The sequence below is a fragment of the Vipera berus genome (genome assembly GCF_964194415.1).
Source record: "Vipera berus genome assembly, chromosome: 1".
Taxonomy (NCBI): domain Eukaryota; kingdom Metazoa; phylum Chordata; class Lepidosauria; order Squamata; family Viperidae; genus Vipera; species Vipera berus.
The window spans coordinates 15,410,693-15,438,149 of NC_138202.1; the positions used below are offsets into that span (position 1 = coordinate 15,410,693).

At 40.7% G+C, this 27,457-nt stretch overlaps 1 protein-coding gene across 3 annotated transcripts in view; it reads left to right on the top strand.

Annotated features, from left to right (window-relative positions):
• The first annotated feature begins 4,027 nt into the window (after positions 1-4,027).
• Positions 4,028-27,457, top strand: part of ARHGAP45 (Rho GTPase activating protein 45) — a 55,709-nt gene continuing 32,279 nt past the window's right edge. For all 3 annotated transcript variants that reach the window (XM_081317142.1, XM_081317144.1, XM_081317143.1), the window contains exons 1-3: positions 4,028-4,285; positions 18,940-19,246; positions 26,081-26,224. In XM_081317142.1, coding sequence (XP_081173268.1) covers positions 4,196-4,285; positions 18,940-19,246; positions 26,081-26,224 — 541 coding nt within the window. In that variant the 5' untranslated portion in view covers positions 4,028-4,195. The remainder of the gene's footprint in view (positions 4,286-18,939; positions 19,247-26,080; positions 26,225-27,457) is intronic.

The following is a 27,457-nucleotide window of genomic DNA, read 5'->3' on the forward strand; positions in this document are numbered from 1 at the left end:
AAAGATCTAATTTACCTCCTTTTGGTTGATTTGCAGACAGAATTGAAAAGATACCCAAAAGTTACACTCTAATCTCATTTTAGCTAACAGAACTACATTTATGTTTTAATTTGAAGGTAGAGAGCAATAAAACTAATACTACTAATAATAACATCTATGATTAAATTCAGAAAATGTGCTACATCATTGTTGATCCAATAAGCCGCAATTAACTGGGATCACACAAGATAGTAAACCATAAGCCACACTTTGCCATTTACAAGGGCTGGCTTTACATAACATGCTAAGGCAAAACCAAAGAAACTACATTGTGACTAGTTGGCGCTGGGTGCATCAGATTTAAGTGATGGTTACTTATTTTGAGACAAAGACTATGTGATAAATTGTGTTTGCCTATAAAAGCCAGACTGTGTTTGAAGTTCCTTGAAGAGGCCTTTCACCCAACATCACTTTGGTACAGGGGTGTCCAACCTTGGCAACCTTAAAACTTGTGACTTCAACTCCCAGAATTCCCCAGCTAGCCATTCTTGGAGTTGTAGTCCACAAGTTTTAAAGCTGCCAATATTGGACAAACCTACTTTAGTAGGAATGCAAGAGACCTTTTTGGCAGTTTCTCCTAAAATTAGGGCCTTTCTCCATAGTCGATTAATACGTTCTCCACTTGTCCTTGAATCAGCCAAAAAACTAAAGTGGTTTAAAAATGTTGCTGTGCTCACTGCCAATCTTTATTCAGATTCTATGTTCTATGTTCTGACTTAGCTGCTAGGTGTGATGTTCTGGTTTCAGAGGACAATGTGGTGGTGGTGGTCCATTGGAGGAGTTAAAAAGTGAAGAGAGAGGTCACAACTGTGCAATCAGTCATAATAGATTTAGATTTAGATAACCTTTATTGTCATTTTTTACTGTGGGCACAATGGTGCACATTAAAAATGGAATTTAATTGCTTGCTCTCTAAGTGTAAACATACCTAACACACATTTAAACATACTATATACAACATATGTATAGATCTACACCCTTACATACTGTATAAGCAGGGCTTTTTTTGTCATAGAACACACCAGAATGGAGTTCCGGCACCTTTTTCTGACAGATTTTTCAGAGTTGCCTTGAACAAAATCCTAGTCTTTTAGATACACTAAAAATTGAAGGGGTTTTTTTTCAACTACAAAGGTAAAACCTTGTAGGGTAGGCAAGGTGGGTTGCATGACATGTGTGAGTTCTAGCACCTTTTTTTTACAAAAAAAGTACTGCATATAAGTAACATACAAATATTATTCACTGTCCATCTTGAATACATAACGGAAGGAGGAAGCTTTATAGTTCACAAGGTTGCTACTGTATGGAATAAAACTGTGACTGAATCTGGTTGTTCTGCTTTGGACACCACAAAGCCTCCTCCCAGAAGGTAACAAGAAAAACAGGTCATGAAGAGGATGTCTAGTGTCCCAGACAATCTTAAGGACCCTGCTCAAGCAACACTTACGTGCTATGTCCTGGATGGAAGGGAGGGAACTGCCAATAATCTTTTCAGCCATCCTCACCACTCTCTGCACCACCTTCCTGTCTGAAGCAGTGATAATATAATGCATCCAGAATGGTATGGGGTCTCCTGCTTGTGCAGGGGTTAGTCTAGAAGACCTCCAAGTTCCCTTCCAACCATATTCTGTATTCCGACAATCGTGACTCCATCTTCATGTTTTTTAAAGACTATACCCCTCTGTGAATGCCACCTGGGCGGTGCATGTTAACCAAAGCCATTGGTTAAACCTTGAGATTTCACTGCTCTCTCACTTTCTCAATATTACCAATTAGTGGGAAATTCCCAGCCAGTCTGTATTTGTGACTAGCAAATGGGTTTTATAGATGGCCCTGCTCTTTCCCCTGCTAGAAAAAAAATGGGGCCAGAGAAAAGTGCCTTGAACCAGATCTAAATGACTAATAGATGACATGGTCATCCTGTTGCTATGAGTCACCTGACTGTGGCAATGCCATCAGCTGTCATCTTAGGAAAAACGTGGTACTTTAAGACTTTAACAGAAAAGGGTGATTTAAGTTTGTTTTAATAATGGATGGAGAACAAGATGAAGATCTAGTGGTTAAGGAACCAAGCTAGAAACCAGAAGACTGTGAGTTCTAGTCCCGCCTTAAGCATGAAAGCTGGCTGGGTGATTTGGGGCCAATCCCCAGGAGACCGTGGGTTTTAGTCCCGCCTTAGGCATGAAAGTTGATTGGGTAATTTTGGGCCAATTACCAGGAGACTGAGAAGTCTAATCCCACTTTGGGCCAGTCACTCTCTCTTGGTCCAACTCACCTCACAGGGTTGTTGTTCTGGGGAAAATAGGAAGAGGAAGGAGTACAGTATTAGGTAGGTTAGTTACATTATGTATGAAAATAATAAAGGTAGGAAAACAAACAGAGACATGGAAGAATAGAGTGCATATATACCATCGTTAAGGAGGAAAATACTCTCAAACTGTGGAATTCCCTACTTAGAGAACACCCCCATACACATAGCTTTGACCTTGTTTTTACATTAGCAAGCAAACCTTGTTTGTTTGTTGTTTGTTTGTTACATTTAAAGGTTACACAACTCCAAATTTAATCTGTTTAATTTCAGAGTTTTCCTGGAGTAAGCATTTTATTTTTAATTAGTTCTGTGATTTGGATCCTTGCTTTCTTACTCAAGTTTGTATTGCTTAATTTTGTAATGGATTGGTTTTTCATTAATTGGCTTTTATGATTAACAAACTATTTACATTTGTGCATTATCCATTTATCTCATGAATAGGATAGGTTGGCCTCCCTGATTGCCACCTGTTTTGGAAAATCAAGATATGATATATATATATATATATATATATATATATATATATATATATATACTTGGATTTGTGCTACGAATTGGGACTTTCAGTAAAGTTCGTTTTGCTTCTGTCTCTCTTTTTCTCTCCCACATACATGTATTGCATCTGTGTGCATAGCGACACATATGTACACAAAGAAATACATGCATACACATAAATACACCCCCCATACATTCTCTTAATGAGCCTTGGTGGAGCAGTGGGCTAATGCCTCCTTAAGTAACACCAGCTGCCTGCAATTAGTGCAGGTTCGCATCCCACCAGGCTCAAGGTTGACTCAGCCTTCCATCCTTCCGAGGTAGGTAAAATGAGGACCCAGATTGTTGGGGGCAATTAAGCTGACTTTGTAATAATGCCGCTTGGGGGGGGCAAAAGCCCTAATAAGCAGGCATATACATAGAATGAAGGCTATTGCTAAGCACATTGGTTTGTGCTTAAATTGTAAGCCGCCCTGAGTCTTTGGAGAAGGGCGGGATATAAATGGGATTAAAATAAATGGGATTAATATATATATATTAGTCATTCTGACTAAGTTTCTTTCATTCTGAATAATGGCGCTCAGTCAGACATGGCAGAAGTCTACTGAACAATGAACAAATTAGAAAATTCTCTGTGCCTTATAACTCTGAGACACCTATCTACAGAATCTCACTTGTAGCCTGTTCAGGATGCTGGCTGAAAATTACATCTATTTTTCAATTTAAAAATTAACAAAGAATTCCTGGCCACGAGATGTGCCCAAATAATAGGACAGATGAGAAGAAAAAACTTACTGCTAAAATAGCTCCAGGTGGTTTTGCACATTAAAGAGAAAAAGGACTCCATCTCGTTTACAAGCTGGTTAGATAACACCAAAGAGGAATTTAACAAGCCCATGGCTTCCTCTTAGATTTTCAACTACAGTAGTCACACACACACACACACACACACACACACACCAGCCTTTTCCTGTGCAGTGTTCTCTCTCTCTCTCTCTCTCTCTCTCTCTCTCTCTCTCTCTCTCTCTCTCTCTCTCTCTCTCTCTCTCTCTCTCTCTGTGTGTGTGTGTGTGTGTATGTGTGTGTGTGTGTGTGTATTTCTGGCAACCCCAGCCAGGAAATAAGTTTGTAATCATGTGCTTTGAGCCCAGGCATTTTACACGCAGGCTGTCTATCGAGACTCAGAAGCTCTTCCTTGCTGAGGACATACGCAGAAAACACTTTTGCAAAACCAAGTGTTAGGAAGCCACATCCAGGAACTTGAAAAGAAAAGATGTGCCTTGGACAGCTCAGGCCCTAAGCTGGGGGGAGCTACGTTGATCTGGACCCATCATCTTTTTACCGAGCACCATGTTTTCAAGGAAGAAGCGTGAGCTGATGAAAACACCCTCCATCTCCAAGAAATGCCGAGCGGGGAGCCCCGTGCCCCCAGCCTCCTTGGTAAGTAGGGTGCCTGGACCGGTGAAAATATGGATGCTCTTGGTTTACACCTACAGTTTCACAGAAGCAATTTTTAGGGTGCTCTTAGCCGGGCAGGACTGTATTGGTTGAGGCTGCATTTATTCATTTGCCTTGAACTGAACGTCCCAATTGGAAATCAGAAGGGATGGCTGTGCTTTCCTTGAAAGGGCATGTGTTTCAATGCAGAAAGTCTCAGTTTATACATTGCGCTGAGCTATGGTTCATTTAACCACAGTTTAATAAAGAACAGTTGGCTGGGTTGTATAGTTTAGACAGCCTGCTAAAGTATAAATCGTGATTTCTACATTGCAATAGCTCTTTATATATCCGAGGTTGTGTAAAATAGCTGGCTGCACTCCAACCCATAATTTGGTGTTTCAGCACATGTGCATGCGCATTGGAGACCAATAACAAAAACATTGGGAATAAGGCCTGGTGAGGTTTGCAGAGTGGCAAACAACTCCAGCAGTGAAAATGTCAAAGGTATTTTGCAGAAGCAAAATCGGGTAGTGATTTACCAAAAAGAAAGAAAAAGAGACTAAAATTAACTATATTTTCTATCTATTTTATTTATTTATTTACTTGCCTGAGCTTGTCCTTATGAACTTCGGCAGTAGCAGGAGGGTAGCAGGTACAGGGCATATCCCAAAGGAGGAAAAGGTAATATGGGTAGCCCTTGACTTATGACCACAATTATGCCCCAGATTTTTGTTGCTAAGTGAAACATTTGTTAAGTGAGTTTTGCCCCGTTTTATGACTTTTTGTGCCACAGTTATTAAGTGAATCACTGCCCTTGTTAAGCTAGTAACAGGGTTGTTAAATGAGTCTGGTTTCCCCATTGACTTTGCTTGTCAGAAGGTCACAAAAGGGATCACATGACCCCCGGGACACTACAACCATCATAAATGTGAGTCGGTTGCTGAACATCTGAATTTTGATCACATGACCATGGGGATAGTACAACGGTCATAACTCATTTTTTTCAGTGCTGTTGAACTTTGAATAGTCACTAAATGAACTTGAGAACTACTTGTAATTAAGATTACTGGAGTTTGTAAAAAATGGAAATGAATCTAGTGATAATTCTGAACATATTTTTCCCCATTGAACTGAAAGTGGTTTCCGAAGAATTTTGAAGAAGTTTCCCATGGTACATTCAAAGTCACCTTGGGTTGGTTTTTTTTTGGCCAAGCGGACTCTTGAAACAATAGCCCAACCTGTTTTACTTGTGCTAGCTGAAGCCACAAAGGAGAAAACACATACAGTGCAGAGAGCGGGGCCCTTTCAAGCAACTCCCTGTTTCAAGGCAAAATAACAGCCTCTCTCCATTGACAGCCAACAACAAATACAATTAGAATGAATGCAGCAAAATCTATTTAGGTAGCTCTCACCTTACAACCACAGTTGGGACCAGAATTTCTGTTGCTAAACAAGGAGTTTATTAAGTGAGCCATGCCTGATTTTTACTACCTGTTTTGCCATGTTTGTTAAGCAAGTCACTGCAGCTGTTAAGTGAATCATTAAGAAAATCTGGCTTCCTCCATTGACTTAGCTCAGCAGCTCCCAAACATTTCTATACCCCGCACCCCTAGAACGCTGCTGATATATTCTCACACCCCTTACAAAAGTTTGAAATAACGGCAATGAATTATACATATACACTATAATTTTGAAAATCCAAGTTTTTGCAACCCCTGGAATATCGTCTCGCACCCCTGGTTGAGAACCCCTGACTTAGCTTGTCAGAAGTTGGTGGAAAGGTCACAAATGGTGATCACATGGATATCAAGATGTTACAACCATTGTAAGTACAGCTGGTTGCCAAGCACCCACATTTTTATTCTGTATTCCTGGGGATGTTGCAACAGTCATAAGTGCAAGGACTGGTCGTAAGTCACTTCTTTAATTCTGTTGTAATTTTGAATGGTTACTAAATGAATGGTTGTAAGTCAAGGTCTGTCTATAGATTGGATAGGAGTATGTGAGTGTGAACGAAAGTAAAGGGATGTATTTTGTGTGTACAACTTATGACCACCCTGCCTCTCCCCATCCATCATGGATAGCCAAGTATTCCCTTCTGTTTTCCTACTCTGTAGCAAAGAGAAGGTCACAGTCCACCAAATTCTTTGCATGTGGTGAAATCAGGCAGTTTTTAACTACATATAGGAACTCTAGAGTCAAAGCAAAAATGCAAGACTTGTAATTGATGGGATAAAAGGCCTCTCCAGCATCCTGTTTTCCATAGAGGCCAACCAGATGTCCCAATAGAAAACTCTTGTCAATAAAGGAAATGGTACTCAGTGATAGATTTATTGGGTTCTTGATGTTCTCTGAGCTTGTTCCTCTTACTGCAGACATTTTATTATCAGGCTAGGTAACAACATGCGTGGAGAAGAAAAGCAAATTCAAAGAACACCAAGAGCCCAACAATTCAACTCTGAGCCACCTATATTCTCCATTACTGAGAGGTAGAAATTTGGTGAATAGAAAAATGATTTTTGTGGTTGTTAGGTGCAAAGTCGTATTCTCTCTCTCACTTACTTCCACTGATTTATCTAATCCTTCCTTCAAAACAATTGTGACAGTCAGCAACAAGCAACTTAAGTTAATCCCTTTGTTATCTTCTGGTTTGTCTGCAACCTCTCCCCATTCAATTTCTCTGGATGACCCCCATTCAATTTCTCTGTATTAGCAAGTGAGGAAAACCTATCTTAGGATCAATCAATTGTTTATTGCTTTGATTACTGATCATAACAAATAAGATAAAAACTACATAAAGGTGATCAAAGACTAATAATGTTCTTTAAAATATGAGAAAATCAGTAAGAATATTAAAACATTATTATTGCAGCAGATAAAACAATAGGAAAACATCAGGAACTTTTGCTAAAATCATATCTCTACTTAGCAGCAGTCCTGGTAAAGCTTGCTAATCTCCATAGTGATATTTCTTATCTAAATTCATTAAATATTCAACCTTATGTGAATCAGGCCAAAATCAAGAGGGTCTTCAAAATTGTTCCACGTGCTAAAGTGTAAACAGAGTAGTACAATAAATAATGTATAAATCTTCTATAGTAACCTTGGAAAATGGGCTGATATGCATACAGATAATCCTTGACTTATGACCATAATTCAGCCCAAAATTTCTGTTGCTAAGTGAGACATTTGTTAAGTAATTTTTTCCCATTTTAGGACCTTTCTTGCCACAGTAGTTAAACTGATCACTGCAGTTCTCAAGTTAGTTACCTGGTTGTTAAGTGAATCTGGCTTCCCCATTGATTTTGCTTGTCAGAAGGTCGCAAAAGGGGATCATATGAACCCAGGACACTGCACTGGTCTCTAAATGAACTGTTGTAAGTCGAGGACTATCTAAATGGGATGTTAAGAAACTGGCTGTCTCTAGTTGCCAATGCCATTTGCTGGAACTATAAACTTGTGTTTCTTGGAGGGATGGCGTTGTAACACACATCAGATAATATTTGACTTACTTTAGCTATTTCTCTAAAGAAATTATATCAATTTCTTAATTACTGTTATTGTGTGTTGTGACTTCATACATCACACAACAATGACGACTGATACATGTGTTACAGGTTTTTGTTTTAATCTTCGGCTTTTAAGCTAATATGAATTTATTGTGATGTCTGAGCTGAAGACACTTAATTTCTGTTTTTTTTTGTTTTTCTCTGCGGCTGCAAAAATGTTTGACTTGGAAAAAAAGTAGATGAGATTAAACCAAAGTAGAGTTGTATAAATCATGTTCTTCTCAGGATTGCCAGATACAAAGAGTGGCACCTTCAATAATTGGAAAGGAGAGGATTTTCCACAGGTTTTAAAAGATACATCTACAAAAAAAATGTCGTTATTTTACTTACTATTAAAGATGAAGATAGATTACTGTATTTTCTCTCTGTCCATCTTAAATGGTTGGACCTTAGAGGATGCTCTTAAAAAAAAGTTGATACAGTCTGGAAGAAGCAACGCATCATAAATATACAGTATGCCATGATTTACTATGAAAATTCAATATCTTTGGATCTGAATTCAGATAACGGGTTATTACCACCTTACAGATATTAATTAGCATTTTCAGTGCCGGAATGTTTTATACTTTCCAATTAGCCACTATGTATTTTACATAGATCTGATTTCTAACTAGGCTGACCCACATTGGTCTTTCTTAAGCTGTGCCTTGCAGAAGTGTTGGATTTCAATTTCCACAATGCTTAGCAATACAGCCATTATCTGTGCTGCCTTGGGATTATGGGAGTTGAAGACCAAAAGAATTCCAGGGGACTCCAAATTGAACAGAATGCTTCTAAACAAAATGTTAGCGCTTCGTTGTGGTCTCCTTCCATTCTTCACTTTCCCATCTACAATTGTATGTGCGTCTGTGAGCATATGGGTTTTGTATGTGCATTCATGTGCACATAAACACACTCACACTTCTGTTAATGCAAGATAACCCTTCGTGTATCTGCTGAATCAGACTGGCACCTATATAGTGACTGGAGTTATTGGTTTTCATTGTGCTACCAAACGTGTGGTTCGTATTATGTTACTTTGAAAATGGAGTGTCCTATCTTTGGCTGTTGCAAGAATGGCTGGGTGAGTTAAGAGTTGCACATGCTTCCTTTTACGAGAGGGTGTCTCAGTTTGAAAATGTTGATTCTGTCAGTGGTTGGGGTGTAGCGACAAAAATGTTGAAACGTAAAATAGGGAGCAGCTTGGAAATCTCCATTCTGAAGTAATTGCTTGAAGATAAACTCTGTCGGTGAACTCTAACTATCTTACTTATCCTTCCAATATTGTAAAATATTGTCTTTTTTATATATAATGGAGAAATAGGGCGGGGTGGAGAACATAAAGCAAAACATTAGCAGCTTCTAATCAAGATGTGTTCTTAAATATACAGTATATAATGTGGACATTGCACCTTTCAACACAGGAATGAGCTGTACACATATGGAACAAGGAAGGCCTCTTCTAAAGAGGTGGATTTCTGAAGGGGTGTCTCTTTTGTGACCAGTAAATGCATTAAAAACTTTATTTTTCCTTCAGAACCACCATTCTGTTGACATATTTAACATTTCATGCAGAAATCTAGTTATTCAGAACTAAACTCAGTGAACCCGACAAAGGGAGCACTTTGTTCAGATTCTAACGCCGTGGATTTCAAACTTGGCGACTTTAAGACTAGCGGACTTCAACTTCCAGAATTCTCCAGTCCACACGTCTTAAAGTTGCCAAGGCTGAAAAATATTGCTCTGAGGCTAATATTGGCTTATTTGTTTTTTGTACAGTGCAGAAAAGAGGAAGTTGTCAGATCTAACACACTCTGAGACAATTTGTGGTTTCTTTTTCTCCGCCTTTTTAGAGCAAGGAAACTGGTAGTAGGCGGTTTTTTCCCCCTTTTCTGTTCATTTTATTATTATATTTTAAAAACAATCCTCCTGCAGGTTTGTCAGAACTAAGATGGGCAAGAAAAAACTGCAGTTTCTGTGTCAGAGATGGAGATTTTTTAAAAAAATTTAACAGCTTTGTGGAATATACTACTTAGCAGCGTTTTCAAAACCGCTGTGTTGCCTCCTTTGTAAAAGTGGGTGGGGGTGAGGGGGGGGGGTTGCTGACTTGGCCCCTCCTGATGCTTTGCTATTGGAGGAATGCTTGGCAAGCAGATGAACAGTAAGTCTGCATACAGCCCCTATTTTGCTGAACTACGGAAGAAGGGCTCCAAAGCCGGAGGAAAAATTCTAGATTCTGTCTCCTTTCGAGCTAGTGTCTGGCTGAAGGTAGGTTGATTTTTCAAAGCAGTCCTACATAAGTCCTGTATAAGGCAAAGAGGAAGCAAAACTGAGTCCTGTGGGGTGACTCGGCATAGTTCAGCTCCAATGCTGACATTTGGGTGGATTTGATCCTTGACATTCCTGCTCCACAGATCTAGGCTGCAAAAAGCCCGGTGAGCACTAGAAGTCAGCCAAGGGGTGGTTATCTTTCTCTTTGTTGCCATCTAGAGGTTGCTTGAGTTGTCACGATCCATATCTGACAGCCTAACTTCCAATAGGAGTCCAATCCTAAAGGTCTCACATGGACTCTTGGTGGCTCTCTTGAAACCAGAGGAACCTTATCAATTTATTTGATTTATATCTACAATGATGATACATCTTTTATTTAAGAAAGCTGCCCTTTAAATTTATTTTATTTAATGATTTATTTTCTTGATTTTACTCCTGAATTTTCCTTTGTTAAGCAAAGTTATAAACATTAACAATTTTTTAATCCCTGTGGAATGGTTTTAGATTTCCCCCCTTTCAGGTTTTCCTTTTTTCCCCCCAAGAAAATATGAAATCCTAGTGAGTATTTATGACGACTGACAAAATTTTGAAACCAAAACAGAATGTAAGAAATGAAGCATTCAAATTAATCCTGAATTGTTTTGAAAAACCCTTTAAAAATCCTCTAACAGTTTAAGACATAAGGAAAGAGATGTGTCTGTACAGATTTTGTAGATACTGAGAGAGTGGGAAATAAATGAATTTTTTGAGGAGACAAGAAAGGTGTAATCTTTGGCAGACCAATTGGCTGCCAACATCAGAGGAATATCAAAGGAATAAAACTATTAATTTGTTTACTAAATTTATATGCCATCCATCCCTCTGTCAAGTCACTCTTATCAGGATCCGTCTTGATAAAATGCATCTTTCTAAGACAGGAGTCCCCAGAGCTGGCAATTTTGTGGAGTTCAACTCCCAGAATTCCTTAGTCAGCCATGCCAGCTGGAGAATTCTGGGAGTTGAAGTCCACAAGTCTTAAAATTGCCAAGTTTGGAGACCTCTGTTCCAAGAGATAACATTCCCCTATCTTGCTGAGTTAAAAAAATTCCATTTTCTTGTAGATTAACAAATGCTTTAGGTTTAATTTATGCATTTGATGAAGAACAGGACCCATCATGACCTCTCAAATGTGATGCAGTAATCAAGCAAATAAAATAAAAAAAAATTGAAAGGACATGCTTCAGGCAAAGAATTAAGCCTGTAATGATCTTCCTGTCTTCAGGCTGGTCCCTCCAATTTTCATTAAAAAGGTTAGAAGCAGCATGGGCTGGAAAATTGTCCAAAAGGCCTTTGTCTCAGTGTTACCGTCTTGTGCAGTTGCAGGGCAAATATTTTAAAAAAAAGATGGACACTAGGAAAGATGTCTATGGCACTTAAAATTCATAAAAGTTATTAAATGGTCCCTATATTTGCAATATTAGATGTTCATTCCTTCAGCACACTAGGATACATCTGACTTGTGTTTCTCAAACCTCAGCAGCTTTAAGATGAGTAGACTTCAACTCCCAGAATTCTCCAGTCAGCTAGGGAATTCTGGGAGTTGAAGTCCACTCATCTTAAAGTTGCTGAGGTTGCAAAACACTGTTCTGGACTGTGGGAAGGCAGGTAATTACGGTACTTCATGGACATGACTCATAAAGGGAGCTGTTTTCGTTTCTTTTTTGTAGTCCCTCAGCGTTTTTTTCCCCTTTTTTCTATTTTGCCTTCAGCCCAGGAATTGCTTAGTTTAGGCATCACAAAGGAAGGTGGGAGATTAATTAGAATTAAGTGTCTAGCAGGTACTGGGTGCCAGCTAAGACAAACGATGGAAACAATGACCTAACTGAGGTTAGAGCTAGGTTTGTTATCTCACAGCTTGCCAGGATAAATAGGAAGAGCTAGCTTGTTTAAGCAGCTGCTATCCCAGGTGTTAATTGAAAAACGCAGGTCAGCCACAGGACATCCAATGTGGGAGGCAAACTTGAACTTGATGGGCTTGGAGGTAAAGGCATTGAGGTATTCTGCAGATGCTCAGAAGCAATTTTGGCATGCAATATGTCCAGTACTAAAAGCACATTGGAGTGAGCCTTAATTAAGCTCTTTTGGACATAAGAGGGAATATCTGAAAGCATATACCTTTTTTGCAGAAATACCAAGTGGTATTCCATAAGAAGATTTGCTGTTAAGAGAGACGAAAAACCCTCAAAAATATTAGAAAACAGCATTTTGTTTTCTAGTTTTGTTGCCAGTCAGTAATCTGGACTTTTGCAATCCGGATATGGTAGCTTTAGGCAAAGGGACTGTATGGAAGCAAATGTTTGGGGAAATATGTCTCCATTGAGATGGAATGGGAGAGCAGGGGATTCACATGCCCAACATGGTGGCCCCAGTTGGGTTCACACCTTACAGTAAACCCTCACAACACATTTTCCCAACCTCAGCAATGTTAAGATGGATGGACTTCCAAAATTCCGCACATCCTAAAGTTGCTTAGGTTGGAAAACACTGCTTTATGCAGTGTGTTTGTTTTTCTCTGTATGTATGTGTCGGCCTACCCAAGTAAATCAGACAGAAAACACAACAAGATGAACTAATTCTACTTTATTGAAAGGCTACATTAAGAGAATCTAAAAATCTAGAGGAGGGGTGTCAAACTGCCGGCCCGCAGATTGGATGCGTCATGGTGAAACCACGCCCACCCCATTGCCAGCAATGGGAAAAAAGTCACAATACGTCACATGACGTTGCGAGTTTGACACCCCGATCTAGAGGCAAAAACACCTCGCTGTAACTTTTAACTGCTTGACCTGTTAGGGTGAGGCCTTCCTGTTTCTTCCTGACCATTAAACTATGGGTGCTCCTGGCTCCCTTGTCTGATTGTTTCCATGGCAACATCTCATCCCCCAACATCATCCACACATTCCATTACAGTATACTGTGATTGTAATTTGTAAACAATGGTGCAATGATTTATACCTGGATAATAACCACAATAATAAATTAGATTTGTGATTTACTGCATGCAAATGCAGTCAACTGTAGTTTATTTACAAGTTGTGGCTTAGTTTTGATCCACAACTGTAATTAATGATTCTCACTGATGAAATTATACCACCTGTTCATATGTATAAGCTTCTGTGGGTTCCAGCATCCTGTGGTCTTCACATGTATTGGATTATAATTTCCATTATTCTCAACTACTGTGCTGACTGGGGATGATGGAGGTTGCAGTGCTATAAAATACATATGGAGGCTCTGAATAAATTCTTTTATACAATCTCAACCTTGTTAGCAGGAAGTAAATAATAAATTGCAGCCTATTTAACTTGGTTTCTTTGAAGTGCTTTTACCTGGATGTGTATTTCATTAGTTGCTCCAGTCATCAGCTGGCTGGCTTACAATTCTACTATGTATAAGCAAGATTAAAATAGCTAAATAGCTAAATAAATAGCTAAATAAATAAATAAAATAAATAACCAGATAAATAAACAGTGCTATATTACATAATAGAATATTCCTATGCTAATGAATAATAAAAACCCTTGTAATCATAAACTACATAGGAGGAATCTTGCTCAGTTCCTCTCTCAAAAGTGTGCTGAAAAAAACAGGTTTCAATATCCTTAGCCAAAATGGCAGCACATTACAAATATAACAAAAGAAGTATCCTATAACATGCTGCAGTGAAGACGGTGGTTAGTTTTAATGATTAGCTTAATCCAAAATAAAAACCTTTCTCCACGGAACCAGTCCCTGGTGCCGAAAGGTTGGGGACCTCTATAAGGCTACTGCTAAGCTTGTAAGCCGCCCTGAGTCTTCGGAGAAGGGTGGGATATAAATGGAATTAAAATAATAATAATAAAAATAATATAGTTGTAAAGATATATATTTATAATCTATGTGGCTTGGTTTTTAGGTGTCATCAGAGCCACTTTCGTCAGGGCATCTGTGGGTGGGTTACAAAAGTCAGGATGGGGGCTAGGATATTGCAGTTGTGGTGCATACAGAAAGGGGTGCAGCCTTTTTCTTGACATTTCTGAATGCCTGCAGAGACACTGTTTTCCATGTGTCAAAGCAACCAGTGAGCCTTGCAGGGTAAACCAGACAAAAATCACAAATAGACGAGCTAATTCTACTTTATTGTAAAACTACACAGTTAGTCCTTGACTTATGATTAAAAAATGAGCCCAAATTTTCTACTGTTAAGCAAGACATAACATGTTAAGTGAATTTTGCCACGTCATGACCTTTCTTGCCACAGTAGTTAAGTGAAGCCTTGCAGCTGTTAACTGAGTAACGCAGTTGTTAAGTGAATCTGGCTTCCCCATTGACTTTGTCAGAAGGTCGCAAAAGGTGATCACATGACCCGGGGACCCTGCAAGCCCCATAAATGCGAGCCTGTTGCCAAGCTTCTGAATTTTGATCATGTGACCACGGGGATGCTGCAACGGTTGTTAGTGTGAAAAATGGTCATAAGTCCCTTTTTCCAGTGCTGTTGTAACTTAGAATGGTCACTAAATGAACTATTGTAAGTATCGACAGAATCTTGCTAGTCTGAAAGCACAACCTCTCTTCCCCACCCCCAACCCCCATTTCCTATAGCTTGAGAAAATAGGGAGGGTTTCTTCTGAGCCTCTTCCTCCACCCACTATCCAGTTGTGGGCTACGCTGTCTCTTATTTAACCATTCCCTTGTCAGTGTCTCTGCCCAGTCTCCCAAGGTCTTTCCCACACACCATTACACAACCTGGCAAAATTTTTCCTGGGTTTGTAAGGGGAATTTGGGCAGGGACCTGGAGGCGCTACTTTTCTGTTATGGCTCCAGGCGCCTCCATTTTGGAATTAATTCCCTCTCAAGACCCAAATTAGCACCCTCATTATAGGCATTCCAAATATGAAAAATGTTCCCAAAGGCACGGGAGGACTGAGGAGTGATTGTCTCATTTATTATTCATTCTTGTTTTGTCTGTTGTGGTTTTATATGACTATAGTTTGCATTTTCATAGATTTATGAATGCAAGCTGCCGAGAATCTGTGTAGTTTATGACAGCATATCGTTACATTAAATCAGGGTGTCTAACCTTAGTCATTTTAAGACTTGTCGACTTCAACTCCCCGAATTCTGGCTGGCTGGGGAATTCTGGGAGTTGAGGTCCACAGGTCTTAAAGATGCCAAGGTTGGATACCCCTGTATGATATGAATGTTTATGCTCTGGACTTTAAAGTCTGGAAAGAAAAATGCAAAAATAAGAAGTGGGAAAAGAGAAGAGGAGAAAGGGGGCCAAACACCAGTTCTTAAAGTTATACTATAGTCAAGTAATGGAAAGTTTCAGCAACACAGCAAGGTGGATTTGGACACGCCAGTGCATTTGATAAAATGTTCATTTTTCACTGTTATGCAAAGTCACATCATGGCTTATTTCCTTTGGGCTTTGCAGTTGTATGAGGTTAGCATCGGTGGGTCAGTGGTTAATGGTTTGTTTATTTCTTAAATGTCACCACTGAGAGCGACATCAACGTTTTGCACTTGGGCCGACCCAACCACTGGCAGCTTATTCCATAAAATGTCGATGAAGCAAATTGTGTCACATGGTCCAAAGTGTGAAGCCCATCAGGCAGTGATTTTATAGCTTTGCAGAAGGAGTGGAGGGGGAAGGGTATGTGGTTTCTCAGTTGGTGACGAAAATGCCCGTGTCTGCTGTTTACTCACTGCAACACGCTTGAGCAATTGTAGCTGAGTTCTCCACCCATATCTGAGTTGCCGAAAACAATACAATACTGGTATGACATTGTCTCTCTGTGCTGCTGATCCCCCTCCTGCCCCTATTCTTTCTCTCCCTAGTCATTATAGTCCCCTCCCTAATCTTAAAAAACATAGAAACATAGAATCGTAGTGCTGGAAGGGAACTTGAAGGTCTTCTAGTCCAGGGCTTTTCAACCTTTTCACCCATTGTACCACTTTTAGGATATGGCAACATCCGAGTACCACCAGTCGCCTAGCAAGGTGTCAAAAACCTAATGACCAAAAAAGAAAGAAAGAAAGAAAGTGATAGTACAGGTAGTCCTCAACTTACAACAGTTCGCTTAGTGACTGTTCGAAGTTACAATGGCACTGAAAAAAGTGCCCCCCCCAAGCCACAGCCAAGCAAGACACCTGCCTGCCTGCCCGGCGGCGCTCTTCCTCCTGTCCGAGGTTTTCATTGTTGTGAGCATTTCTGTTGAGGATTGGCAGCGGGGGTGGGGTGGGGTGGGGTGGGTTTTTATTCCCCCCCCCCATCTGCTGGGTGGTTACAGCAGGTTTGGGTCACTTCACATGACCCTGGGACACTGTGACCGTCATAAATATGAGTCAGTTGCCAAGCATCCGAATGTAAATCACAAGACCCTGGAGATGCTGCAACATTCCAGCTGATCAGCGCTTCTTCTGGGCTCAGCAGAAGTGCCGGGATCAGCACTGAGCTCCAGCTGGAACCTGGCACTGATCCTGGCGCTTCCGCTGAGCCCTGACAGCCTCGAAGAAGCGCCAATCAGCTGGAAAGCAGCACTGATCCTGGCGCTTCTGCTGAGCCCTGACAGCCCTGCAGCTCCAACCATCTCTCGCTCAGGCTTGTGCGGTGCTGCCACCGGTTCAGCTCATTCCCCTCCCCCACTACCACTTTTCTAGGATGGCCGCGTGCCACCTGCCAGGTGGCAATGTATCACAGGTGGTACCCGTACCACTGGTTGAAAAGCCCTTTTCTAGTCCATCCCCCTGCTTAAGGCAGAAGTCCACCCATCTTCACCCAGCTGTCTAGGGATTTCTGGGAGTTGAAGTCCACTCATCTTAATGTGGCTAATGTTGAGAAACACTGATGTCATGTTTGCCCATGTGACCATAATGTCCTAGGCATCATCAAAGCCCCCTGCCTTTAAACAAAACAAAACAATTTAGAATACAGCAATAACAGTATTCTCTTCATGTATACAAAGTCCGGATTTGCACAATGCCCTCAACCACAAACTTGCCAATTACTTTTAGAGAAGGCTGTTGTGCATATCTAACCCAAGTGATTATTTAATGGTTCTGCACGTCATGAAAACCCACAAATTGCTTAACTAATGAAGCATTGTTTCATGTTAAAGGTGAAATGCAAACCAAAGGTTTACAGGAAGGCTGCATTGTCTGCTTTGAAGCACTGCAGCTACATTTCAAAGAGGAGAGCTTTCCCCATTTATGGAGGAGGTTAGCCCCCCTGCAATGTTGAGTAGTAATTCTATCTGCAGTACTGGAAGTTATTTGTTTGTTGCAGTTATCCATTCTTTGGTTTACTTCCCTCCTTCCTCTTTTCCTCATACTAATACAGGCAGTCCTCAACTTACAACCATTCATTTAGTGACCATTTGAAGTTACAACAGCACTGAAAAACGGGACTTATGACTGTTTTTCACACTTATGGCCATTGCACCATCCCTATGGCCATGAGATCAAAATTTAGACACTTGGCAGCCGGCATATATTTATGATATCTGCACTGTCCTGGAGTCATGTGATTACCATTTGAGCCATGGTGGCACAGTGGTTAGAATGCAGTATTGCAGGCTAATTCTGCCGACTGCCAGCAGTTTGATTCTCACCGGCTGAAGTTTTGACTCAGCCTTCCATCCTTCCAAGGTCGGTAAAATGAAGACCCAGATTGTGTGTGGGGGGGGCAATATGCTGACTCTGTAAACTGCTTAGAGAGTTCTGTAAAGCACTATGAAGCGGTATATAAATTTAATGTGCTATTGCTATTGCTTTTTGTAACCTCCCTAGTATAGGGACACGGTGGCTCAGTGGGTTAGGACGCTGAGCTTGTCGATCAGAAGGTCGGCAGTTTGGCGGGTCGCGTAACAGAGTGAGCGCCTGTTACTCGTCCCAGCTTCTGCCAACCTAGCAGTTCGAAAGCACGTAAAAATGCAAATAGAAAAATAGCGACCACTATGGTGGGAAGGTAACAGCGTTCCGTGCACATTTGGCATCTAGTCATGCTGGCCACATGACCACGGAGACGTCCTCGGACAAGCGCTGGCTCTTCGGCTTCGAAACGAAGATGAGCACCAGCCCCTAGAGTCGGAAATGACTAGCACGCATGTGCGGGGGAAACTTTACCTTTACCTTTACCTTTACCTTTACCTCCCTAGCCAGCTTCTGACAAGCAAAGTCAATGGGAGAAATCATATTCATTTAAAGATGCCATGATTCACTTAAGAACTGCAGTGCTTTGCTTACCAACTATAGCAAAAAGGTCATAAAATGAGGCGCAACTTACTTAACAACTGCCTCACTTAGCAACAGAAATTTTGGGCTCAGTTGGGGTTGTAAGTCAAAAACTACATGTAAATTTGCAACAAAATAGTCATGAAGTAACTCTGGTATAGTTGCATAATGATTGCCTTTGTTGCTTTATTGATATGTACACATATAGCCTTCCACATCAATAAAATGCAGTTTACCAAATACATATTTGCAATCCCTGCTTGGCTGCATTTTCAAAGAGAACCTTGATGCAATTCTTAATGATATGCCAGGTATGAAAGACCAGGACCACACATGAAGATCCAATTAAACTGATTTATTGCTAGTTACGCCTCTGCACAGACGTTTTTTCAAGTAGAAGCTCCAGCCTGGAGTTAGATAAGAGTCCATGGAATTCAAGGGAGGTTGGACTTGATCTGCTTCTGGCTACGTAGGGATTCTAGGCTGATTCCTCTTTTAACTCCACCCCTAGGTTCTACCATTCCTTCTCGTATACCACTTTAACTCTCTCAATAATCAAAATGGCTTTGATTCTTCTCCCAGGAGCTTCCACGCCGAGATGGCCTGGATGCATCAACTTCCAGCCTGGTGGATTTTTCTTCATCGGCCAGCGCAGCTACCCTGAAGCGACCCACAAGTCTCAGCCGCCATGCCAGTGCAGCAGGATTCCCTCTGTCCCCTGCTATTCCCAGAGGTCTTGCTAAAGCTCACAAGCCCCACAGTACCTATAGTCCCAATGAAATCAGCGAAGGGAGCCTAGCAGAACCAGAGGACATTTCACAACTGCTTGCTGATGTGGCTTGTTTTGCAGAGCGCCTGGAGAAGCTGAAGGATGTTGTATTGCAGGAGGGTGAGTAATATTGCACGCGCATGTACAAATACCATGAGTTAGGGACCAAGCTCATGACTTTGAGGGTCTGAGAGCTGCTGCTATAACTTTTAGTTAATTTGTACTTTGCTTCCTCACAACATGTGCATTTTGTTGCCAATGCACCCAACAGCCTTGCCCAAATTGGTGTCTTCCAGATGTGGCATTTCACTCCCAGAATTTCCAGCAATGGTAACAGAAAGTCCCTATATTTTTATGTATTTGTATCCTGCCTTCATTATTTTTATAAATAACTCAAGGCAGTGGATATACCTAAATACTCTTTCCTATTTTCCCTATAACAACAACTGTGTGAAGTGAGTTGGGCTAGTTGTCACCTAGCCATCTTTCATGCCTAAGGCAGGACTAGAACTCACAATTTCCTGGCTTCTAGCCTGTTGCCTTAACCACTAGACAACACTGGCGCTCATGCGGGGTAGCAGGTTTGGAAAACCTAGTTTACAGTGATTAAATTCTGTAAAAATAATAACCATACTTACATAAAACAAAGTTCTTTGAGATTCTCAAACATTTTTAAGAACATAAAGTGGTCCTGAGACCAAAATGTTTGAGAACCGCTTAGTAAACCATGATTAAATATAAGGGCATTGTGTAAACATAGGTAAAAAAAATTGTGATACACTGATATGCTTAGATTACACAAAGGTTGGAGGGGCTGTAGTGTTTCTTCAATACATGGTAATTTGGAAATAGTGGGATGAGAAATTAATGGACTGGAGAGACTGAAATTGTGGAAAATTTTATTGATGCATCATATTCTGTACAAAATGGAGAGTTTAAACAAGCGTGCACAAGGATATAGTTCCATAGACTTATCTATAATAATTGCAATAACTTGGCTGGTATTCTGTAAAGATCCCTACGTTGCAAGGGGCATTTGAAAAGTTTTCCCCTTGCCCAAACTATTTCTAAGGCACTTTACATACTGCTTTTACAAGCAGTCTAATTCAATGAATGCAGAGCTTCTACCTTATAAAAATTCTGCCTTTCATATTGGGGTGGAAGACCTGGGAATATTGTTTCACGAGAAAAGCCTTTACGATGGATGACATCAGCTGATTTCACAATGGTTTGCTTAGCCAGGCTCCCAAATCAGTTGTCATGTCAAAGAAGGCAGAAGGATGGGAAAATGCCATTTCCTGCCATTTCTGCCTTTTCATTTGTCTGCTTTTCCTGTTTACAGGACGCTGTGACAGCTGGCAGCGCCCTGATAAATCTTCCAGGGGTGCACCAGTGCACAGGCTTGGGTTGTTCTGTCCTTCTCTCCTTAGACTTTGTGGAGACAAAGTTTAGACTGAAACGATAGCCAAACACTGCCAAAGGGAAGGGAGTGGCAAGGAGCAGAGCCACCCATTAGGCTAATAACCGTGGATTAAATTAACCATAGCCAACTGTATTGTGCAAACCAGCTGTAGGCCTTAGTCTAATATTCAATTACCCAGTTTTGGGTGCTTCAGACTACCCTCTTTGCATTCAACTCAGACATATACTTCCTCAAAGTTGTATGGATGGAGGAGAGCAACATGCTTTTGCAAGTTTAAAGCAGAAGCAGGATGTATTGTAAAACCCTCCCCTCTTTACCCTATCATCCCTGGAGCACTTTTTAAAAACTCCATTTTTAGAAATATGTTTTGTTTCTTACAATGAGGGGAGGAGAGGAAAGGAATGGAGGTGGTTGAATAGAGGGAGAGGGAGGGAGGGAGGGAGGGAGGGAGGGAGGGAGGGAGGGAGGAAGGAAGGAAGGAAGGAAGGAAGGAAGGAAGGAAGGAAGGAAGGAAGGAAGGAAGGAAGGTAGGTCTTACAATTTCCACCCACCTCAGCCTGTAAGGCCACCATCAGGATATTGTGGGAGGTTCACTCCAAAATATTGGGTGGACACAGAACAAAGTATGGGTAGTCCTCAACTTATGATCACAATTGGGACCAGAATTTCTGTTACAAAGCAAGGTGCTTGTTAAGTGAGTAATGCCTGATTTTATGACTTTTTTTGTAAAACGAATCACTGTAGTTGTGAAGTGAAACATGTGGTCATTAAGTGAATCCAGCTTCCCCCATCTGACTCTGATCCTTGGAAGCTGGCTAGGAATGTGGCTAATGGCGATCGCATGACTTTAGGACATTGCAGCCTTTGTAAATATATGCCCGAATTTTGGTCCTCTGAGCTTGGGAAAGCTGTGATAGTCATAAGTGGAAGGATGGATTGTAAGTCATCGGTGCTGTTTTTTCAGTGCTGTTGTCGCTTCAAGCAGTCACTAAACGAATGATTGTAAGTCGAGGACTACCTGTACTTGTTTCTTATTTGGAACTGAGATTTCTAAGGCTGCTTAACATCTCCCAACCTGGGCATGCCCTCCAAATGTGTGGCGTTCTACTTCCAGAACCTTCTGGCGACTGTCCTTTGAGGAGGGCTGATAAAATTAAAAAGAGAAGATTTTTCATTTTTTTTCTTCTCTATCCCTGTCACTACTGGTTTATTTACCACCTCCTTGAAGAAGAATTCTGGGAAGCTTTCATGATCTTTTGTGGCTTTGAGTTGGTCTCGTTACTTCCATGGACATGTTATCATTTGTCAACAGGACCACCTGGACTTTTTCTGGCACGATAAATGTGCTGGATTCATATGTTGCACTAAGCCTGGGCTGAACAAACTTAAGAGAAGGGATGCAATTGTCCAAATTCCCTGGTGTCAATTGTTCAAATTCCCATCCGAAAGAGTATACGGTATGCCTTAATCAAAGTTACTATAATTTTCAAACACCAGCCCCTTCCTTCCTGTAACTTTATTTTGTCTCAAAGAGTCCTTGAAAAGATGGACTGAGATACAGGTAGTCCTCAACTTACAACAGTTCATTTAGTAACCATTCCAAGTTACAACGGCACTGAAAAAAGTGACTTATGACCATTTTTCACATGACTGTTGCAGCATCTCCATGGTCACATGATCAAAATTCAGATGCTTGGCAACTGACTCATATTTATGACAGTTGCCGTATCCCGAGGTCATGTGATTTTATTTTATTTTATTTATTTTATTTTTATTACATTTATATCCCGCCCTTCTCCGAAGACTCAGGGCAGCTTACAAGCTTAGCAGTAGCCTTCATTCTATGTATATGCCTGCTTGTTAGGGCTTTCACACACACACCCCCAAGCGGCATTATTACAAAGTCAGCTTATTGCCCCCAACAATCTGGGTCCTCATTTTACCTACCTCGGAAGGATGGAAGGCTGAGTCAACCTTGAGCCTGGTGGGACTCGAACCTGCACTAATTGCAGGCAGCTGGTGTTACTTAAGGAGGCATTAGCCCACTGCTCCACCAAGGCTCATGATCACCTTTTGCAATCTTCTTACAAGCAAAGTCAATAGGGAAGCCAGATTCACTTAACAACCGTGTTACTAACTCAACAACTGTAGTGTTTCACTTAACAACTGTGACAAGAAAGGTTGTAAAATGGGGCGAAATTCAGTTAAAAATGTTTCGCTTAGCAGCAGACGTTTTGGGCTCAATTGTGGTTGCAAGTTGAGGATCACCGGCATTAATAACCAATGTCTCGGAAAAGATGCAAATTTTAATGGATAAACTTTTAGAAGACAATGAGAAAAAATTTGTAACAATGTAGCTGACATAAGCCTAACAGAGTTTGAAAGTATGGAAGATAACAAAATTGAGATTACTAAAATAGGAATTCAAAAGACAAATCACGAAGAGCTTTTGGACATGGAACAACTGAGTCAAAAAAAAATCCTAGACCATGTTTCTTCAAGGGATTTACAAGTAGGCTGTTTAAAGCTTTGAAGTATCTTTTAAATGGCAAAAAGTCAAGAAAGATCAAACCTTGCAATGTCATTGGAATGATGCAAAGATTTTATAGTGGAAAAAGAAGGAATATAAAGTTGGACTATTTGACCAAGGTGAAACTTATTTGTTTGATATTTCTGGTGACTCCCACCGGACTTTTTGCTGAACTGGGGTAGAATAGTAGACAATTTCTGGATTGGTTATAGATAAAAGTGATGCAATCAGGATTTTCTTTTTAATTTGTAAATTTAAAAGAGGATGAAAGGTTACTATATTAGCTTAGGCTTGGTGTGATGAAGGGTGGAAGCCATTTTTTTATTATTGTATTTGTTGTCTTTTTCATTTATCTTCTACTTTGTTCTTTTTCTTCTTTTTCTGCATTCTTCTAAACTTTTATTTTTTTTCCTTCTCATTCATTTTTTAATTAATTTTTATTTATGATTGTAATGGAGTCTACCAGTTAGGCTCATAAACTGTGTTGGTGGTAAAAACAGGTCATCATGTGAAGGACTTTATTTTAGAACAATTTTGTGGTGGTCATTAAGTGAATCACCCTGGTCATTAAATGAATCCACCATTGTTAAGAGAACGTTGTGGCTATTAAGTGAGTCCATTTTCCATAATGGGCTTTTTTTTTGCTGGAAACCAGAAGTAAACACTAGTTTCCAGCAAAAAAACATCATCAGTTGGAGTCACAGGGCCATGGGGCACTGCAAAGAGCCATAAATGAGGGCCAGTTGCTGAGGGCCCCAAACAAGATCATGTGACCATGGGGCTGGGTGGCCATTAGAACTTTGAACTGGGTCAGGGGTAGGCAACCTTGGCTCTTTTATGATTCATGGACTTCAACTGCCAGAATTCCTGAGCCAGCATGGTTAAAGTCCATGAGTCATAAAAGAGCCAAGGTTGCCTACCCTTGAACTGGGCCATAAGTACCATTTTTTTGGGGGGGGGGTGTTTCATAACTTCAAACAATCACTAAGCAACCGGTCATATGTCGAGAACTACCTATACTATGTTTATTAAAAACATCAATAAAAATTACAATGCCTTGGTAAGGCCACACTTGGAATACTGCATCCAGTTTTGGTCACCATGATGCAAAAAAGATGTTGAGACTCTAGAAAGAGTGTAGAGAAGAGCAACAAAGATGATCAGGGGACTGGAGGCTAAAACATAAAAGGAATGGTTGCTGGAATTGGGAATGTCTAGTCTAAGAGCCTTGGTGGAGCAGTGGGCTAATGCCTCCTTAAGTAACACCAGCTGCCTGCAATTAGTGCAGGTTCGTATCCCACCAGGCTCAAGGTTGACTCAGCCTTCCATCCTTCCGAGGTAGGTAAAATGAGGACCCAGATTGTTGGGGGCAATTAAGCTGACTTTGTAATAATGCCACTTGGGGTGTGTGTGAAAGCCCTAATAAGCAGGCATATACATAGAATGAAGGCTACTTGTAAGCCGCCCTGAGTCTTCGGAGAAGGGCGGGATATAAATGAAATTAAAAATAAAAATAAAAAAAATAATGAAGAGAAGGACAAGGGTTGACATGATAGCAGTGCTCCAATATCTCAGGGGCTGCCACATAGAAGAGGGAGTCAAGCTATTCTCCAAAGCACCTGAAGGCAGGACAAGAAGCAACGGATGGAAACTAACCAAAGAGAGAAGCAACCTAGAACTAAGGAGAAACTTCCTGACAGTTAGAACTATTAATCAGTGGAACAACCTGCCTCCAGAAGCTTTGAATGCTCCAACACTGGAAGTTTTTAAGAAGAGACTGGACAGCCATTTGTCTGAAATGGTATAGGGTTTCCTGCCTGAGCAGGGGTTTGGACTAGATGGCCTCCAAGATCCCTTCCAACATTGTTGTTGTTGTTGTTGTTGTTAAAAATCCTTTTTTTTTTAAAAAAAAAAGAATTACATCTAGAAAGCTACCAAGAACCAGTCCAGCTCTCATTAAGAGTGTTTGTTACAAGGGATTACCAAGGTGCAGCCAAGGCCATTATTATCTGCAGTGCTTGCAGCTTTCAGATGGTCTTCAAGGGTAACCCCATGTACAATACTTTGTAGAAATCCAACTGGGAGATAAAGAAGGTAGGAGTGACTATTTAGAGGACACTCATTTCAGAAACAGGTGCAACTGGCATACAAGATGGAGTTCTGCAAAGGCCCTCCTGGACACTGCTGCCACCTGCTGTTCAAGAAGAGTTGTGAGTCCCAGTCACAGGCTGTGGGTGGGGTAATGCAGCCCCAATCAGAACCAACGTTGGAAATTCTCTGGATCTGTATCTTAAGGGGCCCAGACATTCAAGGCAGTCTTGCTCAGGTTGAGTTGAAATCTATTCTTCTCCATCCAGAACCATCCCAGTTTTCAGACAATGACAGAGCACTGAAACAGCATTCCTGGGCCAGCCAGAGACAGCGATGAACAGTTGAGTATCATCAGGATATTGATGGTACTTAATCTCATGCTGAAAGATAAATTCTTCCAGTGGCACTTGTGTAGTAAATAGAGAATGATGCTCTGAGAAACTCCAAAAAGCAGGGGCTGAGGCTTTAGTATTTTTGTCTACCTATAGTGTCCTTTCCAAGGACCTGGGATAGACAGGTTTGTTTGATGGAGTTAAAGGTACTATTGCAGGATGTCAGCTGTTCCAAGTAAAGCTGCCTTTTGCAACTGACTGATGGAGATTTTGTCAATGCCAGTGGTGTTCAAGGGGTGTTCCAGATTTTTGGGATTGCAGCCAAGGCACCTATGATTATTGGTACTAACTTTGCTTTGTTTTGCCATACGTAGTTGTTCAGCTTCTATTGGTAGGTCTTTGTATTTTGTGATTTTCTCCCGTTCTTTCTCTTTTATTCTGTTCTGTAACATCCACTATCCAGAATTTTTTGCCTTTTATGTCGACAATTGTTTTATTATTACAGTTGGTCTCGCAATCAGTCAGATGTTTTATCAAAGCCCTGTGTCTTCTCTTAATTTTTTCTTTTCCTTTTGCAGATGGCCTAGAATCTCGAAGGTCACTTGCCCACGAATGTCTTGGAGAAGCCTTAAGAATTCTTCGGCAAGTCATTAGCAAATACCCACTGCTCAACACCTTGGAGACCTTGACAGCAGCCGGGACCCTCATCTCCAGGGTCAAAGGTCAGTGAGCGGATGTTCTGATCAGGAACTTAGCTTGGTTCTGATCTGATCTTACGATGAGCCTCTTAGGAGTGTGCTCTTTAAAGCATGACTAGTAAGAATGTTCAAAGCAGTGTTCTTCAAACTTGGCAACTTTAAAATGAATGGATTTAAGTCCTAGAATTCCCCAGCCAGCTGAAATCTACACATTTTAAGGTTGCCAAGTCTGAAAAACACTTAACTTCAGTATCCCGCTCTCTTTGCTTTAGGGCACTTAGAGAGAGCAAGTAACATTATATGTGTCGTGATGTTATCCTGTAAATGATGTGAATTATATCATCTGCACAATATGACTGGTGTAAATTACGCTATTCGCATCATCTGTCCATGGAGGTCAGGATAATCATGATGTCAACATGGCATACTTCAGATAATCTGTGAGTCCAGCGTTATGAATATATGCAGGCTTCACAACTGTCCCGAGCTATATGTGGTTTGTTTGGTTTTGATGTAATATAATGTGTGAATCCAGATGTTGTGGCTTATAAACCACAGCTTGTGGCCTAATGTACATGCAGATGAAATAAATTATGGCCTAGTTAATAAATCATTAAATGTTAGCACATTTTGTGAACCAAATTAATAACTTCCAGAATAAATGTTCCCTTACTACAGGGGTAGGCAACCTTGGCTCAGGAATTCTGGGAGTTGAAGTCCACAAGTCATAAAAGAGCCAAGGTTGCCTACCCCTGCCTTAGTATTATAGTGTGGGTACCATAAACTGTTGAGTAGAGATGTTAGTAAATTTTTGTTTGCATTTTAATTCACTCTTCCTGGACAATACATTTATTTTTCTACAAGGAGTCCTCAACTTATGAGTACAACTGAGCTCAAAATTTCCTTTGTAAGTAAGGCAGTTGTTAAGTGAGCCACACTCCATTTTATGACCTTTTTCCCATGATTGTTAAGCGAATCAGTACAGTTCAGTGAATCAAGCAAACCTGGCTTTCCCCATTGACTTTGCTAGTCAGATGGTTCCTAGAAAGGTTGCAAATGACAATCCCAGGACCCCAGGATACGGCAACCACCACAAATGCATCTGGTTGCCAAGCACCCAAAGTTTGATCACCTGACTGTGGGGATGCTGCAATAGTCATAAGTGTGACAATTGGTCATAAGTCACTTTTTCAATGCCGTTGTAACTTTGAATAGTAATTTGGGAAGTTGAAGTCCAGAAATCTTAAAATGGCCAAG